The 21,143-nt window shown below is 40.3% G+C and overlaps 1 protein-coding gene across 3 annotated transcripts in view; it reads left to right on the forward strand.

Annotated features, from left to right (window-relative positions):
* Positions 1–21,143, forward strand: part of TMCC3 (transmembrane and coiled-coil domain family 3) — a 134,440-nt gene that overhangs the window by 42,065 nt on the left and 71,232 nt on the right. The window contains exon 1 of one of the 3 annotated variants that reach the window (XM_048300971.1): positions 77–100. The exons of 1 other annotated variant lie outside the window; for it this stretch is intronic. In XM_048300971.1, coding sequence (XP_048156928.1) covers positions 92–100 — 9 coding nt within the window. In that variant the 5' untranslated portion in view covers positions 77–91. Of the gene's footprint in view, positions 1–76; positions 101–20,665; positions 20,760–21,143 lie in introns of those variants that run through there. One more of the 3 variants, XM_048300975.1, reaches the window with a different exon arrangement.

Below are 21,143 nucleotides of genomic sequence, written 5' to 3' on the forward strand. Positions count from 1 at the left end.
TGAGGTCCTTGCTGCTCAGCTCATGCTTTTGCTTCTTCCAGGGGGTAACTCCTACAGCTGCTACAGGAAGGCAGAAACTGTCTACTTCTCCATGCTAATGGTACCTACTTAACCCTTCTCACCTTGTTGGGAGAATTTTATCATTCTGGATTGCTTAGGGAACACTGTTTACTTCCTGAGTACAACTTAACTGTATTTAGATAGTGCTGTTATTTGTTTTTCCAGCCAGGACTAGGTGGTCAGCTATGGTTGCAGCCTACGAGTACTCCAGATGTTCTCCAGATGCTCAAACACTGTAGTTTGAATTGTCTTTTGCCCTCTTCACTTCCACAACAGCAAGCTGTGCTGTGCATATGCTAAACAAGTAGTAGTCAGCCTGCAGAGGTGACTGTTACTGTAGGATGGAGTGTTTGTATCCTAAATGTCAAGAGTTTGGCAGTAATAACTACCAGTGATTAATTAGATGACATGAGCTGTATGTGATAATAGTGGTATTTACTGGAGTTGTTGTACTTTTGAAATTTATGAAAGATTAGAAAATAGGTTAATCAGTATTTCTCTTGTTCGTGTTTGCAGCTCTTACTGTGACCATTGTTGTAGTCATGTGGTTTAGTGTTAAGTAGTCATGCAAAGAGCAGGGAGTTGGACTTGATGATCCTTTTGGGTCCCTTCCAACTGGATATTCTGTGATTCTACACAACTTACAATTATCCTTCATTTTGGAAAAACAGAGGAAGACTTGCATTTGAAGTGTTCCAATATATTTGTCATGTTCCTCACTTATCTCTTGTTTTGCAGGGGCTCGTTTTAGTTTTCATTGGTCAAGTTAGCAGTTGATTCACCTTATGACTTTAATATCATATGCTTGTGAAAAGTTGGCCAGGAGATCACTTTCACTATTGCTGACTCAAATGCCTGCATACAGAATGCAGTGGTATAAATGGGTGGTATAAATTTATGAACAGTCCTTGCCTGTTTTAGCTAGTATTAATTTTAAAGCAAATTAAATCACTAAAAGTTGTCATCTTCCTTTCTTTAAAAGTCATATAGTTTTCTTTTCTGATATAATATCCAGGATACTCTATACCATAAGTTTATTCTTATTGTACTGACTGTAAGAGAAGACAACAGAAGATTTCTTCAAAATCAGAACCTATTTCTGGATTTAGTGACTCTTTAGATTCTGAATAGCAGTTGAGAATGCAATAACCTGGCATTTCAGTGGTGCATTTCTTTTGCAGAATAGAAGATGTGCCTGGAAGTGGAACAAGTTTTATTTCTCATAATTATTGACTGTGTGGTCATCTGTAGCAAATGTATTTTGTGGGTAGGGCAAGGCTGATTTTCATAAAGCAACCCTAATTAGGAAGAGTTTATGTGAGCAGCATATGCATAGAGAGGACAGAAAAGAGCTGACATTACGTGGGTAAGAGCTGGGAAAACTGAACAACAGTTCAATGCCAGAAAACAAACAGACGGGCACAAGAAATTTTTAAAAATGTATTTTTGGTTGGTTGTTTTTAAATGTGCTAAGAAGCACAATGTTGGGAGTTGGGCAACCCAGTGAGAATTCCTGCTCTATTGTGGTATATTTTGGGACTGACTGCCTAACTACAGGTATCTGAATCTTAGACAGACAGCCCAGGTCAGTCATCTAATAGCCAATGACAATCAAAGGGTTTTAAATATACAAAAGCCCCCATGTAGTGATGTAAATAAGACGATTTATAGACTGTTTAAAATAAGATGATTTATAGCCTCTAAATTGTGTAGAAATACACAAAGATAGCTCAAATGATGAGGTACCGGAGATGTGTATGACTGGTTTTCTCCTGGGACTGCAAGATTTTTTTTTTTTATTATCAGTATCTAAGCATCAGGCTATAGCCTGTTGGTGAGAACCTCAGGCACCTCAGGGGTACTGTGAAAGCTCCTGCTAATGCTTTAACTGTGCCATCTCGTCTCTGCTCTATGGTGGGATCCCCAGGGAACATTTCTTCCCTGTTAGATATTGCTCTCATTATGCTGTGTTGATTACGTTAGCAGAATAGATGTTGCTCCTGACAGTCTGGGGCTGTGCAGTGTCTGTACAGTTTGGTGTCTGGCAGGATCTCTCTCTGCAATACAGTGCAGTGCTGTACTTGGGAGCACACAGGTAGAGAGGCCCAAAGACAGATCCCAGACAAACTAATTTTTGTTTGTTTATCTATCCTCTTTGATAAGCTGGGGTATCTAATGACTGTTGTGTTTGAGCACACTGTGATAGTATTTTTCACTTTTTCCTACACTTTTATTTCTTCAAATGCAGCTCTGCTATGGTGCCACAGAGGACAGTGTCCTGACAGGAACAGATGATCCTCTCAGAAGACTACAGAAAGCCCAGGTTCCATGAAATTATATATCACTATGCCCTTGTTTTAAAGATAGCCACTCAGGGATTAAATGCATGGGCTTCAGTATCTTAAGCCAGTTCCTGTTCAGGTGACTTTCATTCTTGTTCAGTGTATCAGGTGGCAATAACCAGGGAAACCAGTTACAGAAGGTGGCTGTATGATCTGGTTTAATAGTTTTCTGTGTGCACATGTGTGCCTGTTGGGTGAAACACAGTGATTGGGCTTGCTTTCCATGTTTCATCCACTCATGTATGTGTAGCTCCCTGTCTGTATAAGGATTTCAGGACAAGAGGGAACGGCCTCAAGTTGCATCAGGGTTGTCAAGCACTGGCACAGGTTGCCCAGGGAAGTGGTTGACTCACCATCCCTGGAGGTATTTGCACAAATGTGTAGATGTGGCTCTTAGGGACGTGGTTCAATGGTGGACTTGGCAGTGCCAGGGTAATGGTTGGACTTGATAATCTTGGAGGTCTTTTCCAACCTAAATGATTCTATGATTCTAAGAGTAGAGGTAGTGCACCTCACCTTTAGTAAGGGGTCTTTAACCAGCATTGTCAATGATGTGCTAGGGCTCTCCTGCATCTGCCCTGCAAGAAGGAATGCTGCAAGGTCTCAGCTCTTTCTTAGGTCATCCATTCGTTTTCTTTGTAGAAGGAGATTTAAGAAATAGTGTCTCAAATCCACAAAAAAGGATAATTAACCTAATAGTGGAAAATGCAGCATGTGTGTTAAAAACATATAGGTAAAAGTAGGTTCTGAAATCCTTGGAGAGAAACTAACCTGACTTGTGTTTGGGTTTTGAACTTCTTAAAAGTAATCCTTTGTGTTACCATCATCATTGCAAACATCAGTGAGTAGTTGCTCTTGGCTTCCTCTGACTTAACATGGTTACTCTTGAGAACACTGAGACTGTAGCATTTACTTCCGGTTCAGTTTTGTCAGTCACTCCATCTGAAAGGCAGCAGCTCCTGTCTGGCTTTGGAGCCTTGTCCATGAAACTATACATCTGTTCATACCTCTTTGGGAGAGAGAGGTATGCTGGGTTATTCTCTAGCCTTCTACTACTCAAAATTGAGATTCATGTAATGATTTAAGTCACAAATAGCAGCATACTGGAAATTTTACCTTCTCTTTGCACTTATGCACCTTGGAGAATCTGTGTTGAAGACTGAATTACATTTAAGAGAGTAAGAGGTTGGGACACAAAGCAAGAGCTGCCTGCCCAGGAAGGACAGGACTTGATCCTTGCATCTTCAGTCTGTCCTAGTGGGCTAAAAAAAGTCCTGAATGGAGACTAGTCTTAGTGCAAATCATAACCAGGCCTGGGATTTGCTTCATCTACAAACTCCTGAGGTCAGTGTTTGTTCATGAGCCTCAGAAGTCATCTCTTCACTGCAGGGATTCCTGAATGACTTCTGTGGCCCATACGGTGCAGGAGGTCAGAGCTGTGTTGTGGTGTTTGCTGACCTAAAATGTCTGTGCTTCAGTGAACTGGAAAACAGCAAAAAATGGAGCAGTTTTTTGTCAGAAAGGCTGATGGACTGCCTCAGCACTGAGTTTAATGCAAACCCTTGTCGTGTTAATTAGGTGTTAATTTGAGTTCAACAGGGGATGCAGTATTAACCAGGCCCTTGTTGTGCTGTTATTTCTTTATACAGTTAATGTGACACCAAATCCCACGACACAGTTCACTCCATTATTAATGGCTTTCACTGCTGAACTATTTTTAGCCTTGTAAGAAAATGCTTGAGAAAAAGAAAGGAATCCACTGGCTGACAAATGTGAATGCTTAAACAGGGCTTTCACCACAGCAGTTTCTTACTGCCTTCACTGTTGGCTACACTGGGTATGTGTAGGGACATGCCTCCACATGACTGTGTTTTCCTGGGAAATGCCTCTGGCATGACTGTGTCCTAGCTGGTGGTGTCTTCCTGTGAGAGAATTGGATGAGATGATCTGGTACTACTGAGGAAGTCTGCTCTTTTTTTTTTTTATCTGCTAGGACAGGAAAAAAGAACTGAAATGATGAAGTTTTTACCTCTGACACCCACTTGTATATGTAGCTGTCTTCTGGATAATGAAAAACCTAATGGTATCAACCACTTAGGCCTTGTGAATTTGCACCAGTCCTAAGCTGTAAAAACCACTGCTTTCTTCTTGCTTTCTGGTTACAAGCTTCAGGCAGTGTTGCATGTAGTTTAGATGACTTGGCCAACTGATTGTGGCACTTAATAAACAGGAGGCAGAGAGAAGTTTGTAAGAGAAATGGAATTCACCTTTTGGAGAAGCAGGATTTAGTTGATGTTGCTAATAGTGATTTTTTGCATTCCTTGTCCCTGGAAAATTTTTCTCCACAGTTTACATTATTTGGAAGAACAGAAACAGAAAAGTATGGGCACTTCTGATCCTTCCAGACCATCCGTCCACATGGTCCTTTGATCCTTTTATGTCTTCTAGATAATTTCTAGAAGGTAGTGCTAACTGTATGCACTTATAATTTATCAATATGACAGATGATATGAAAGTGTTCAGACTTCATTCAAAATCTGCTATTTCTAAAATAGTCTTGGATTATGGGGTTTTAGTTTAGTTTGGATTTTCTTCTGTGGTAGCACATGAAGGTACCCAAAACCTAGAGGAAATTTGGATCTTTTTCTTTTAAATACCAAACTATGTAAAGTGACTTACTTCCTGTTTTTTCTCTGTTTTATGACTATTGCTTTTAGAGATAGGTGTGTCTCTGTGTAGTGGTGTGGGTTGGGTATCATTACTGTCAAAAACAAGCCTCTGCTTCACAGCCTTGCTTTCATGCACAGCTAAGCTGAAAGTTATGCACAAGTACTTGACATGGAAAATAATAGTATACATGGCCTGAGGGGAAAAAAATAATCATATTTTTTCGAACTTGGAACTTAAAGCATTTTGGTTACTTTCTTTTTTATATCTTTTCTAGACTGGATTCCATTTCATGGTCCTTTTGCCTTTACAAACTGGTAGATTTTAGGTTAGAGACGTTAAGGGCTAGAGAAAGCCTGCTGGATCATATTCTTAATCACTGTGAGTTCACTGTGAATTTTCCTACAGTATTTGTGATTCTTTTCACATTGCCTCAGCAAAGAAGCCTCCATCAGCTGCCTAAGGAAAGTGTCCCACATTTTGGTAGTTCTTTCTTCCCCGAGGCTCATGCTCCCTCTCTGTTGGAGCCCTTACTCTTTAGTTACATCCTGTGCTAACAGATTGTACTACATCTGATTTGGAAAACCTGAGCTGACCTTTGAGGACATGATATTGTTGCTTCTCTGTGGAGTTTGTTTCTAGGTTTTATCCCCTTCCCTTTCTCAGGCTAGCACAGGTCAGGATCTGCCCTTGCCTTTTTAAAAAACCAGTCACCTTATGCATAGGAGAGAGGGTGAGTTCTGCTTTGGTTTTCCTGAAGTATTTGCCAGAAGTGAAAATCTGTGCGCCAGCTATGATGCTTTCCTCTTGTGTTTCCATCTTCTGGACAGGGTGACCTCCTAGCAGCACAGAGGTGATAAGGGATGGCACTCCCAAACTAAATGACCTGCATTTCTTCTGACAGTAGAAATAACTGCTGCTGTTACCATTGCTAGTTTTAATATAAATATAACTTGTGTGTTTTAAAGAGCAGCAGTAAGATCAGGCATTAGGCCGTGGCTCTGCAAAGAGAGCCACTGAATTATGTATTGAGTTCAATGCATTGTGCCAGGCACACCTAGACTGAAAATGCCACTGTGTTGTAACTAATAAGATTTAGCCATATTTCATTACTTTGAGTCAGACCCTTTACTGGGGGGTTTGCTAATTGACAAACATGTTGTTCAGCTCTGCATTTCCACTAAGAAGCCTGTACCAGGCTTCTCTGTGTCTTTGTACTGAGATGGAGTCTTGAAGTTATTAGTCATCATAATAAATAATAATAAAGAAAAAACCAGATTAGACAGATCATTTGGACTTCTGAGCTTAATACCTTGTTTTAGGATTCCCTCCACTGCTGCAAGCAAGATAATGAGGGATTTCCCATGCTGGTCGTAGCCTGTGTCTCTAGGTAACAGGAGAGGCAGGAGGCAAAGGGAGGGTGGAACAGGGATCATGAAAGCTTGGCTTTGACTTGATGGTGCTTGCAGGCCCTCAACTGCCCTCCCCACAGCCTACCAGGGCATACCTGGAGTGTGTTGGTACTCTCTGCTGTGGCCACCTAAGACCATCTGGCTTATGCCAGGGGCATGCTCCAGAGTGCTGAGAAGTTAGTTTTAAACACAGCCATAATATTATGAAAATGGAAATTCCCTTCCTGGTCCTTACACACATTTCTGGTGATGGGTGATGTCTGGGGCAAATTGCTTCTCTCCCAGTTTCTAAAGGACCATGGAAATACTAATTTTTGACCATCTTGCTACGTTTCATAGAATCAGAGTGGTTTCCACTGGACCACGTTGCTCAGATCCTCATCCAGTCAGGCCTCGAACACTTTCAGGGAATGGGCAAGGAGGTGTTTTCCTCCCACTGATGTTCTTTCAGGGATTTTAGAACACTTCTGCATTTTACTGGGTATAATATTTGCTTCACCTTGCAAAATGACACTTAATCCACACCAATGTCCTCTCATGGAAGCGTAAGACTTGTCAACCCTTCAGCAATGACTTCTCAAGAGTTTTCATCATGAGTAAGAGGGGCGGTGAGTCTGACTGCATTTCTGGACTTGTATATGGATCGTGCTATATTAACTTCTTGTTGCACAAATGATTTTGAACAGCTTGGAAATTGCTTTCCTGTTTTATGAATAAATCTTCCTTTGACAAAGGAATGTCACTTTTCTCTGTGATGTTTCTCCATTCAGTTTTTATCTCCCAATTTGGTCCCAGGTTTGTATCTCTTTACATTTATTAATTGGAGTAAGTGAATGTTGATTTATGATTGATGGGTTAGTCTCTGCTATTAGTGTAACCTGACTCTCCTCCAATAAACTGGATAGCATAAGATATTTTTTTTCAACTAGGAGATATGAAGTTGAATGAAATGAGAGTAAATGGTGCCTTGTGGTGTTTGTATTCCATAAATCACATTTCTTACTCTGCCAGCTAGGAGTCCCCTCGTGTTGAGAGATGATTTCTGCAGATAGTTCTGAATGTGATTTGAGGGCAGGCTATGGCCCAAGTCCTGACCACAGCTGAGGGAAGACCATACTCTCTTCTAACACTGGTCTTGGCATACAAGAAAAAGATCACAACATTCATTTTTTTCCTGTTGTTTCAGCAGTAGATAGAACCATATAAGTAATTTCTGCTTATAAGAATTGCTACACTAAATTAATGCAAACAAAGTCTCATAGGTGCGAGAATGTTTGCAGGACAGTGCTCAAAAGGAAGATGGCTCTGGCTCCACTTACAAGATGCAAATATCCTACTTTGTTACAAAAAAAAATGGCTTTAATTGAAGCATGACTTTCACTGGCAAGTTCTGGTTTTGTTTTCAATGTCTGCTGTTGTGCTTAATGAGGGGAGAAAATTTTCCATGAGCAGAATTCAAATATATTCTTTTAAATTCATGTAATGGAAAAAGGCCTATTAAATACAATACAGAAAGGACCACTAGGCATACTTCAAATTTTAGTGGTCACAGAAAGGGAGGTACAGGTAGCGTTTCTTCATTATTTATCTGCTTTTTCATATTTATGACTAGCTCCAACTGTACTCTATTTCCTTTTTAATTTTTTAGAGTGCAGGTGTAGTTACATTCTGTACAAGTGATATTTTGGGGTAAACAGCAGAATTGCTAATGTTAAATGTTTAAAAACTGATACTGATCCCAAAAAAAGGCTTTCTTCATTCATCTTATACTGATTCTTGAGCTGTCAGATGTACTGAGATCCCATTTCACATTTTCTCTAGGAGAGCTAAAAACTTTCAAGTGTGGCATTGTTATTTTTCCTGCTGACAAGTGATATGTTCATCTGGTGACACTGATCTGGATACTGGGCCAGAAGTTATGAGAGCTGGAATAGTGTGTTGGTGGGATTTTATTCCCCTGGTAGTAAGTTTACAACCCCTTAAATGTTTGAGTGGAGATGATAATTCTGAATATCTGATTTGGGCTGAATTTTTTGTCTAGACTTTGAGGGGGGGGGAAAAAAGGGTTACTCTATTTTGAGGGCAAGATTAAAGAAAATAGTTCAGTCTTCTCTGTTTGCTGGACTTTGACAGTAGGCTGGTGGGCAGCTAGGATGTGGTCTCTCTTGAGGAAAAAGAATAAAACTTTTCGTAATACGCAACAAAAATAGTTTTTGTTCTTGAAAGGAATGAAGGATGTGGCATGTGACTGTGATGTTTTGCCTCCTATCTCACAGGCTTGAGGAAGGAATTTAGCTCACAAATTTGCCTTCAGACTCCCCTCTGCTCTAAAACATGAATCCAGAAACACAAATATCCATTTCACCCCTTAACCTTTGCTGGCTTATGTGTTAAGAAATTCCGCATGCAGTGCTGGTGAGTCTCTATTCCTCTGAGGGCAGCTAGGCACAAGATGCTGGCTGCCGAGAGACACAGTATGGTGTGCTAGTATGCCTAGCCTGGAAGGGGGAGGGCAAAGATATTTCCTTTTTTGAGGGGCATGCAGTTACCTCTAGACCAGGTTTGAATGCAAAAGGCAGATGGGTGGGAGCCTTAATTCTGGGAAAAGCTTGAGCATAAAAAATCTTTGAACAACTTAGGTGAGAGCTCACAATCACCATGACTTCCTAAATATAAGACACAGGAATTCAGTAGGCCAGACTATTCCTGCTTTCCAGAGAACTTCCTGTCTCCATAGAAAATTTGTGTAGAAGAACTGAGTGATCCAACTGGAAAACACATTGATTAAAGATGCACTTTGAATGTATTAAGTGCTATGAAAGTATGAAGTTCTGTGCAAAATGAAACCAAAATTGGTGGATATTATGGCACCATTATTTGTGTCTCTCATTTCCCCTCCTCTAAAATTGTACCCTGCAATTTTCTAATGCATTTATGATAACTTTAGCAAAGCTTGAGAACTGTGGGATTCTGATGATCCCACACTAACACCTTTGCAGAAATGCAGGGTAGAGGAATTGGGAAGTGACATTATAAAATAAGAAAAACACAGTTGGAATATTGGATGGGTAGCAATGGCAAGTGCCATTTTCTTCATTCAGGTGACAGCAATAATTTTTTTTAACTGTTGTCCTTTTTTTCCATATCCTTTAGCATCCACCAAAAATACTGCTTTGTTGGTAGGCTCTGATCAAGTGCCATGCAAGGTTAAGCAGAAGTCCAGGACAGGTTTTTTTGTTCTGGGAAGCATGGCAGGTCCTGCTCACCTAGGCAAAAGCAAGTGGCTTTTCAACACAGGTTATATCTTGCTGCTCCCGAGAGTGAGTATGGCAAGGAGAGGGCAGCCAGGAAACGTGTGTGTTCCAGGATGTGTTTCTTCCTGGGGTGCAGCTGAGCATTGTAGAAGCTTCCTTGTTTCAGGACATGATTTCTCGCTTCCTTCTTACCCTTTGATTTTCTTCTTCCTCCTCCTCTGAGAGGGCTGACCATTCTCTTGTGTTTCAGAAGCACCTTCTTTCCCTAGTTTCCTGGCAAATGCACATTGCCATTCTCTCCCATCTTTGATTGACCGTGGTCTATTCAAGACTCCATTTTCATTCCCACTTCTCCTGTACACGGTCTCTGCCTGCCCGTGGTACTCCCAGCTCTGTTTCTTCCATCTCCTGTGTAAAGAGTGCTAATGGGCATTTCTAAACCTTTTCTCTCTGTGCATACTATGTCACCATGATTCAGTGCAGGGTGATGCAGCTTTGTTGTAATCACAGAGCACTTTGACCTGTGCTTGCTGAAGCTCTTGTGGTAGTTAATGAGCAGCTCTGGGAAGATGATCCCAGTTGTGGCAGATGAATCTGTAGTATGAGTTATTAACTGTGCTTTTGTTTTAGCCTGCCTGATCCTGTAAATGGCAATAGCATTGTGGAGCCCAGTGTTGGCCCCTGAAAATTACTGAGTAGGCTTATTTACAAGTACTTTGGCACTGGTGTTCATATCAAGGGCTTTCAAAAGTAATGAGGTACTGCAGCTTTACTAATGGTTTAGGAGGTTCTCCTTGCACCTCAGTATGAGGCTGATCTGATGCAGCTACCTTCTTGGTAGTATCCAAGAGTGTTTTGTCTTTCTGAGTACATCTTGTTCTGGCTCATTTCAGAAATCTGCTCTTAGCTCCAAGGTCTGCAATTGGTCTGCAATCTGTTGGCCTGTAATTAGTACCAATATTACAGTGCTATTACTGCACTGGTCTGATCTGATGGCTATTTTTAGATATGACATTGTTCAAGGTTTTGTTACATAGCTTATTTCTCTCATCATCAATCAGCAGGCTGCTGAGTTATAAAATAATGCTGTTTTTTAGAACAGTTAGTGCAGCCTTATGAAGCTACCAGTTAGCCAGTATTTACACAAACTTATCTTTAGGTGGAGACTGTGGTCCAGTCCCAGGCTGAGGGGCTCTGGTCAGTATCTCCTTCTGGTAGCTTGAAATGCTAAGTACCTGCCTTGCCTGTGGGCCAGGGAGTGGATTTACACTTAATCTGCAGCAAAATCAGATCCTCAGCATGCAAACAAGTCATGTAGGTAACATCTGCCATAACAGAAACTCTGAACTCTTTGTCAGTAAGCTAAATACTATTAAAGTCTTACTGAGAAAGAGCCAAGCTTATGCCTTATGGAGGACCAACAACAGGAAGCTTGATTTGATGAAAATTTGGTTAGAAACTAGGACTGTGCTGTGTCTGAATCCTACAGCTGATGTCTGAGTTCTTTCAACCCATATCTTCTCATTGAATAGTAAAACTTTAGCCCTCTGGCAGTAGTATCATTGAGTCACAGTTAATCACAGATTGTGCAGCTTTTGTAAGTGGCAGGTTCACATTTCAAAGATCTTTGAGTGCCATTAGGTTTTATTCACAAATAAAGCTGTTTTGTCTTTTTCTTTCTCAGCACTATCATTAAAGAGAACTTGCTTTCTTTTACACCTATAGATGTAAAAATTCACTGAGCCTGGTGAGGAAAAAAACATGCAGCTATTGAAGATACAGTCCTTGATTCTGAAGGAGAAGCTTTTAGTACTTTAAAATCCCAGAGAGCAGACTGGTCTACTTATCGATGCAGGTTGAATGAGAGGCAATTAAATCCAAATTAGAAACTTAGGCAGTTTTCATCTGTGATTTTAGAATCTTAGAAAACACTTATATAAGAAAGAAAGGGATTGGGGAACAGAACTAGAAAAACAGGTCAGGAGGCTACCTCCGATGTGGATGTTTACTGCCTATGCCTACTAAGTAAGTCATCAAAAAGAAAGATAGAAATAGGATCAGAAAACAAATTGGAATTCACCCTAAAATGAAGTTAGATCTGGAGAGAAATTTTCATAGAGAGAAGTGCTTGGAAGGTTTCATTTTGAAAAAAATCTGGGGGTGAGAGTATGCTGTTAACCAGTTATGATGTTGCAATTAATTTTAATTATTTTTATAATTTGATAGCATTCAGAGGTATCAACAATAAATGAGGGGGGGTCTTCTGTGAAATGTGTTATTGTTTTACCTATACTGACTGGCTAATTATTGCTTAAATCTCAGGAGTATTATGAAATTTAATTCATTCATGTGAAAAGCCGCTTTTCAGACCAGTTAGTGCAGCCTTATGAAGATATCAGTTAGCCAGTATTTATGGCTGAGCACTGTGGTGTTCAATCATAAAAGCCAAATGTATTCTAGGAGATCTGGTGAAAATGCAGGCAGGACACTCCCGAACACCTCCAGTTACAGCTATCAGAGTCCCATTTCTCTGGGTGTGGACGAGACCTTCCTCCATGGGTAAATGTGAGAAATTTATACTACTGTTAGAAGTGAGCTGTGGTCACTCATGCAGAGGCCTGAAATGCTGATGTGGTTGTTCACCAGAATGAAAAACTACCTTTCTTCAACAAGGAACTGCAGCTAACAGAACAGAAACTTCTATGAGGTCAGTTTTCCTCTCTGATTACTGAGCTCTCTGCCCTCCACAGAAAAGAAGAAGAGAAACCCTCCTATAAAACTTGTCTAATAACTAAATTGAGGCGTAGGGGCTTTTTTGAATTAGCTTTGGAAATACCTCTTCTCTTTAGGGAAATAAATAACTTATTATTAACCTTGTTAGGAAATACTGCTGCAGATCATCATCTCTTTAGTGTTTAATTTCTAAATTGCATAAATGCAAAATTTCTAGGCCTCAGTGAGATTTCTCAGTAATTAATATAACTTCTAATTTCTCCTACTGTACAGCCTGCTTATCTTATGTGTGCTGAATCTACCAGCTTCTTTCCAAATTTCTGGAAGTTGTGTACTCCAGCTAGGGTATTTGTATATATATACACAATGTATATGTACCCCAGCTGTTAGGTATTTCCATACCTCATGTTACCTCATTCCCATCTTGAATTGCAGCTGATTAGGGCTTGTATCAGCAATAGTGTGGCCAGCAGGACCAGGGCATTGACCATCCCCTGTACTCAGCACTGGTGAGGCCACACCTCAAATCCTATGTCCAGTTCTGGGCCCCTCACTGCAAGAAAGGCATTGAGGTGCTGAAGCACATCCAGAGAAAGACAATGAAGCTGGTGAAGGGTATGGAGCACAAATATCATATGGAGTGGCTGAGGGTGCTGGACTGTTTAGGCTGGAAAAAAGGAGGCTTACTCTCTAAGACTACTTGAAAGGAGGGTGTAGGCAGGTGGGGACTGACCTCTTCAAAGTAAGAAGCAATAGGTTGAGAGGAAACAGCTTCAAGTTGCACCAGAGGAGATTTAGATTGGATATTACAAAAAATTTCTTCAATGAAAGGGTTGTCAAACACTGGAACAACCTGCTCAGGGAAATTGTTGAGTCACCATCCCTGGAGGTATTTAGAAGACACGCAGACGTGGCACTTCGGGACATGGTTTAGTGGTGCATTTGTGGTGTTAGTTCAATGGTTGGACTTTAATATAATAAAGGTCTTTTCTAATCTAAATAATTATATGATTCTGTGATAGTGCCTTTGTTCACTTTAATCTCCTTGTATGTATGCTTGGAAGTGCAGAAGGATGAGGAAGACTTCACGGGTATCGCATGTGCATCCTGTCCTTCCTCTCACTGCCCCATGTCCTCTGCTTCCACCTATATGAGAAGGTGCATGGGGCAGACATCTGTCCTGCCACATTCCTGATGTGGCTCTGCTTTGAGCATTCAAAGTAATTTTATGCCAGATCTTTCATTTTGGGGTCTTGGCTTTCTTGGATGTTCTTGGATACCATGAGAAGGTGCTGTATATGAGAAAACCAACAGCCTCCTGGAGTGTTTTAGAAAATGAAAAGCTGGTGACTCCTGTTGGGGTCCTCTAAGCTTCAGAATTGAGTACTGGGTATGGCAAGTCAGTCTAGCTTTGTTCTGTGACAAAATACAACTTGGGGATTAATATTTCACAGGGAGACAACTCCAGCTGCTTCTAATTTCCTTACTAGGAGCCCATCTGTCTAGCTGCCAGGATGTGATACAGTTGTATTACTAGTTGCATTGATTCATATTCTCTTTTTTTAATGATGCATAGAGATCTATTACCCATATGTTGTTTCCAGTGAGTGTATCTGCCTTTCATATGGTCTCTCCTGAGGGATTATTGGGAAATGGATAGGACTCTTGCAAGCAGACTCTACTAATCTGTGAAGAGATCCTGAGGAGGGAGCTGGGAAATTGTTTTCCTTCCCCTATGGTCTTGTGTGATACATGTGCATTTGAGTTCTCTCTAAATGGCTTTTCACTTCTTTTTTTATTTCTGCATTAAAAGATGTGTCATACATATCTTCTTCCTATTTCTTATGGCTAATAAGCAGCTGAGCAAGTTCTTCAGTATCATGTCAAGACTAGAAAATAGAGAAGAGTGTGTTGGCTAATTCTCAGTGCAGATAAAAAGAAGGATTGGGAAAAATATCTTGAATATGCTTATCCCATTTACATGAAGGCAGTGGCTGCACCCATGGGCCACTGGGGCCTCAGTTAAACTCTGAGATATGGTAAAAAATCAGCATCTGCTCATTTATCTATTTATTTTGTTTGAGTTCATTTGCTACTATTTGCTGTTACTTCCACATTAGGGATGTTTGCAATGAATTGTATTCTGAGTTGCACCTTAGTTATTCCACTAAGGACTAAGAAATATACAACACTGTCAACTGGAGCATCTCACTTCAATAATATTATACTGTGCTTTGCTTTCTTACTGAAGGATCTTGACTCTTGATTAGGTTTTTTAAAATACTGTATGCTGAGAGAGAAATCCTATCTCAGGCCATATTGCCACAGACAAAACATAAATGTGCTCAAGCTCACTTGTTCTATTGTTCAAGAGAACCAACTGTCTGGATCTGCTGGGCCATTTGCTTGCAGTGGCTAGAGCAGGATGATGTGTGATGGGGTCCAGGTATGATGTTTATCAGTGAGGCTGCTCACCACTGTCACACAGTCTTCTGGCTTCAATAACCTACTGATTGCTAGATTAGAAAAATGCTTCATTACGCTTGAGAGTTTTAGTATGGTTGTTTTAACTGGACACATTGGCATGATAGCAAGTAACAGGACTTTCTGTACAGAAATGGAAAGTTAACATACTTTACCTTTGTTTCACTTGGCTAAAGCAGAACCATGACACAGAACTTACCTTTTACAATACTTGGACTTTGAGTATTTATTAATTCTTATGTACATGAAACTTCTGTATGTGAATATGTGCTCCCTTATTCTGAGCAAGTATTTTAAAATGCTTAATTCTTCCCTTATTTCATTTTTCTAGAGTTCTTACCATGATAGAATCAAAGAATAAATTTCACTGGCAGTGTTGCAACTCTGCTTATGGTTATACGTGGTTTCCAGTCAGGTAAGAGATGACATGACGCTTACTTGGTGGGCTGGGTCTGTTTTAAAAGAACTGAATTGCTGTCTGAGGCCCGCACAGCATGTCAATAAATGACATTGCTGTCTGCAGATATTTCAGAGGTTTGGTTTACTTGGTCTTAGCTGTTTTTTTTTCTGTATTTATTACTTGTACTTAATGAAGGAAGCAGACTACTTAAAGGCACATAGGACTTACCAGTTTGGATCACACTGGTAGTTCACTAACTCTAGTTACAATCTCAGCTAAGGGCATCAGAGTAAAGCATAGTAGCATATACAGCATAGAGTTGTCTTCATAACTTGTCTCCACAAAAATAAGCTTCTTAATCTCTTCTGTCTGCTCAGCTTCCCCCCCTCTGGTGCTGAGGATGTACTTTTTAATATTACTTTCAAATTTTCTGTTTATAAGCTGTTACTGTTCCTGGGTTGTTCTCATAGAGAATCATTCGTGTCCTGCTTCCCCTGTATGAAGCCATTTCCTAACCATGCAGCTTAGGTCCTGACCATCTGGACAGGCTTCAGATGGCAGCTGATCCCTAGGGAACTGTGACAGATACAGGATATCCAAGAAATGTCTGCGAAGGGAAAGGTAAATGCCCTTAGGACAGAACAAAACCCTGAAAGAAACCTAAGAATAAATAGGTTTGGGAATCAATATAGTATAGCAAAGATACTAAATAACGAATTGGGCAGGATGGAAACTTCTTTGTGAGTTTTATATTCTCAGAATATAATTCTGTCAAATGACAGAATGTCTCAGGCTGAGTGGAAATGCCTTTGCTGCCTGTTAATCTGTGGGAAATCCACTGACCTCTGGTGAACTTGCCAACTCATGTTCACCACTCCTTGTTGCATTACTTGTGAGTCGGGAGTTCACAGCACAGTGTTGGCATTTCACATCAGCCACGTGAACTTAACAGGATATAGGTGCTTGATCTTATCCAAACCATTCAACAGCTGAACTTGGAGGTCGTGAGCTTCATTTTCTCAATGCATCAGGTCTCTCTTTACACAGATGTCAATAGATGTCAGCAATGCGTTGAAACATGCAGGAAGGCATCTCTGCAAGAGACGAGCCCGGCTGCACTGTAGAGGCTGTACACTTCAACTAGTCCAGCTAGCAGAAAAAAAAAAAGCAATGGAATCAGGTATTTTTGTAGATTCTTGTAAATAAACAGAATTGTATCAGTCAGGCAGTAACCCAGAGCAGTGTTCTTGCTGACATCCCCAACACTCTGGGTGACTCCCCAAAGCTTCCTTGGAAAGCTGCTTCTGTCACCTCCTGCTGCACTCGTTCAGCTGTGCTCAAGGTTTCTCAGTGCATGGCTGGAGAGCTGCAAGCCACCCCTCCAGAACTCCATGCTGAGCTGTCACTCATAGAAATATTTCTGACCAAAGCATATCTCTGCAGAGCTTTACCGTTCAAGGTTCAACAGCCTTTGGCCTTCCCCAGTCTGGGAGGGGAGGAGGGATGAATACATACATCTCTGTCAACAAACATCTGTCAAGCTAGCTGGTCCCCAAGGGAGCACTGTGTCACTTTAGCTCCTTCAAGTTTTTTAACATTGCTGTGAATTTTGTGTTATCTGGGTTTTCTTTCAATCCTTTTGGGAGATTAACTAACTACTTGCTTATAAAGGGAAGTGATACTACTGTCCTCCCACTGGTTTTGTGGGAAGTGTAGAAGTTTCTTCTGAATTTATCTGGAAGATTGGACACTTCCAGCTAAAAATACTTTAAGCTAATTGCTTTACAAATATCTGACTTTATTAATTTCAATAAAAACTTTTCAGATTATCAGTTGATAAAAAAATGATTAATTTTATCCATTTCTTATCACTGTTATGGAGACACTACTCTGGAAATGTGAAAAATATGTGCATTTGTCAGAGTTTCAGTTTTATTGGAAAGGTTGAGTATTATCTGTTAAAACAGGAGACTTGTGAAGTGGAAACTCATTAGAAACTCAAGAGTATTCACTGAAAGGTTAAATAACCTGGGGTGCACTCTGTATTTCCCTTTCCCCCTGCTCTCTTCTGACTGGGTGGAAGAGATGGGTGTTATTTCCCAGACAGGTGTATCTTGTAGATGAATCCCTTTAGAAATATTCTAGAATAGAATTGTGGCTTACAGTGTCTTAAACAACTCTTTTTCATAAATATACAAGAGACTGTTTTCATCTTTGATAAAGGTGTTTTCTAGTGTCTATTATGGTGTTTCTAAAAGCTATTTTCATTTAAATGGCCTTAAATGAGGCAGTTTGTATAATGACCTGAGAGCAAGAAAACCAAAACAATGTGCCTTTAATACATACCCCAGACACATTCGTATTATCTAAAGGTATTTCAAGGACCTAGTTAGATTTGGCATCTTTTAATTAAAAGCTTAACATTGATCTGTATTCATGCCACAATTAACTTGGACTGTTCCTAATGAATTCTCTAAATAGATTTTTTTGTGCAAGTTGTTTCTACCCAATGGCTGGAAGTGGGGGAGTGCTGGGGAACTAGACAAGCAGTTGCAATAATAATGTCTGGGACTAATTGCATCTTATGGCTGGACTTTGTCAATTGCTTTGTTTTCATCAGCTTCAGTGATTTTTTTTTTTTTTTTTAACAGAATCAGAGCCAGAAAATATGTAAGCAATCAAGTAGGTTTGCTTTTGAAAAGCATCATCTGTTGGCCATCTTCAGCCTGTGCTGAGGCAATGGTATCTTTGGGCTGCTGTAGAGAGTCCAGTTCCTACCGTAGTTGAATTTTAGGATTTGAGTGAGTTGTTTCTGCCAAAACACTCCATGATATTAATTTTTAGCTACATCAAAGTTTGGGGGCAGGATGTACAACTTCTTCAATGCAGCATTTAGCTGTATTACATCTTCTCTGCCAATTTTTATTCTTAGCAGCCATGAATCAGACTTTCCTAAGTAATGAGATTAAAAAGTGACTTTTTTCTCTTTGCCCTCTGTTTTATGAGGTGTCAGATGACACGCATGACCGTTTTCAGCTTGGTAATCACAAAGTTACACTATTAAAAAGTATTGAAGCTGAGAATCTCACTTGGTTTTATCATTCCAGGACTGGGAGCTTTGAGAAACACTAAATGTCAGGAAATTTGGCTAAAATCGTGATAGTTGCCAGGGCTGTGATGGGACAGTAGAGCCCTCCCTTGGTTCTACATGCAAGCCTGCAGGAAGGCTTATACACCTCTCCCACTGATATCAAGGAATCAAAGTTTGTCAAGTGATTGAGGTCTCCTGGCCCAAGAACACAAGAGGACACGAGCCAGAAGTGACAGACAAGTAAATGACACTAAGAAAACACACTGCGATCATGATCCCCTTGGAAAGGTTGTGTGGGATCCCAGCCACTGCTTACTCTTTTCTGTCTATTAGCTAGCTGTTGATGGATGGGGAATTGAGGAGGCTACCAACTTCTCAGCTGTACACAGTCCCTGTCAAAAATTGATTACTTTGCCCGTGTGCAGCTACACTGTAGAGACAGCTGGTGCCATGAGGACTCTTACTCTAGGTGTAGGAAAGGTCATGGTCTGACCTAACCTTTGTCTGGACAGAAGTGCAGTGTTTATCTGCCCTTCAAGAAAACAGAAGAAAGTAGTATCTGAATGTCCTCTCTGGTAGCCAGCATAGGGATTTACTTGTTCTTCATGGAGAAATGTGCAATCTTAGGAAAACAGTGTTTACAAGACAGAGCTCCTGATGGGATTCAGAGAGTTCTCAACAGCTTGTTGAAGTGACTGAGTCTGAGTTACGGGGGCACAAGAATAAAACCTAAAATTAGCAACAGTGGTTTGTAGTTGCACATTCTGACCCACTCAAGATTTCATAGCTGCCTACAGTAAGGAATTAAAACCAAAGAGATGCTGTTAATATTATATCATTCTTATGCAATGGCCAAATAGGAGAATGATTGATTGATTAGAGAAAATGTCAAGAGTGAAATTACTCTTGCATTCCACAGAAATAAAGAAGAAGGTTGTTGTCTTTTTAATTTCCGTGTTTGCATCACATTTGGAATTGGTATTTCCTAACGTGATTTAAATAGGCTGTGAATATTCTTATCTGATTTTAAAAACCTGATTATTTTGTCCCAAGAAAGATCGTGCATCGTTTGAATGACACACGTTTCAGGAGCTGAAAAGAACACAGAGCCTGCGTTCTGCTGAGAAGTCATTAGAGGAAGGATGAGGAATGGCATATATTAGAAACTCATGCAATCTCTCTACTCTAGCATTATAATTATATGCAAGAACTATGTTACAGCCTTTGATGCTGAACTTCAGTCTAGATCCAGTTCTTGAGGATCCTGACAGTTTTACCTTATGAGTTACTTAGCCTGACACATTGCTGAGCCTCTTCTCTGTAGTCTAATGCTGTGCAGGGTGCTCCTACCCTGGGGGAAATGTGAAGGCAGTTGCCTAAAGAGCATGTGTGCAATAAAACCATTTCCTTTATTGGTATTACAGCCTCACTTCCTTTATTTACATGCATACGAGTGGAAATTGTCAGCATTGTGTGCAGAACTCAAATATACTCTCTTCAATCAACCAAGCTAAGACTTAGTGACACGTACTGAAAAACACAGCCCCACCAACCAGGTATCTGTCAGTTTAGGCATTTTGCTTATGATGTGCTCTTTGGTCTGTCAGGCATGTGGAGTCTACAAGCTGTGTTCTGGAATTAGGAGAAGGTGAGAAATGAGCATTTAGAGCCAGATGTGTTCACTATTCAGAAAGTTTGATTTCCCCACTTTTGCTACATACCAGCTCTCTCACTTACACACAAGGTATGTGCTGTTCCTACGACTGTGTCGTCACTCTGTGTGCCAACAACCAGCTGCTGTGTGGCACTTGTGGAAGTGGGTTGGCTGAAGGGAAGGATGTCAAGGAGATAAGGCACAAACTGCATTTGACATGCAAAAAAGGGCTTGAAAGGAAGACACTGATCATTGTTTTCTTCTGCTTCTGTTCTGTCAGATGTGCCTGCTCAGATGTTACTTTTTTTTGGTAGTTTTTTTTTTTCTTTTTTCAAAGCTACTAGATGGGTAGAGTGATGAAAGCTTTAATATTACCAAGAACCTGAGGAGATCTGGACCTCTGCTAAGATTTGAAGGAGGTATCATATTTAGTATATGCCTGGAAGATATTTTTGTGGTGAATTGTCTGTTCTTCATATTGGAACCAGTAGGAATCCTTGGAGGAGACAATTAAATTTCAGAAGATTAAAGAAAGTCAAAGGGAAAAGGGGAGAACTGGTCAAAATAATGGGAGATATATCAGTCTGAAGGAAGCTGGCTTTTTCTCAAAAAATTCAGTATCTTCAGGTAAAACAAGGAATCCCATACCAAACCTGTTACAGGTAACTGTTTATTTTTGATGTTTTATCTGACATGGATTGTTTTGAAAGGGTCTGGCAAAGTTGTCTCTGTATTCTCTATGTTTTGCTCAAAAATAGGTATAGCCAATGACAGTCGTGTAACAATTTGTTTGTCTCCCTTGGGAAAAATGGGAAAATAGGTATTTATCCCTGTGGATTTGATTTGTTCATGTTGAGTGCAAGCCAACACTCCTTGAGGCTGGTTATTTTTCTAGAAGGGCAAATACTCATGTATGGCTTTCATCAGATGAAGATACTGGGAAAAACTGGGATACTATGTTCAGGTGAAGGATGCTGTTCCTCTCCATATCCATGCCTAATATAAAGATTCAGGCAACTGGTAACCTGGTGACAACAGACATTTCA

Source organism: Corvus hawaiiensis, chromosome 4, assembly GCF_020740725.1.
Source record: "Corvus hawaiiensis isolate bCorHaw1 chromosome 4, bCorHaw1.pri.cur, whole genome shotgun sequence".
Lineage (NCBI taxonomy): Eukaryota > Metazoa > Chordata > Aves > Passeriformes > Corvidae > Corvus > Corvus hawaiiensis.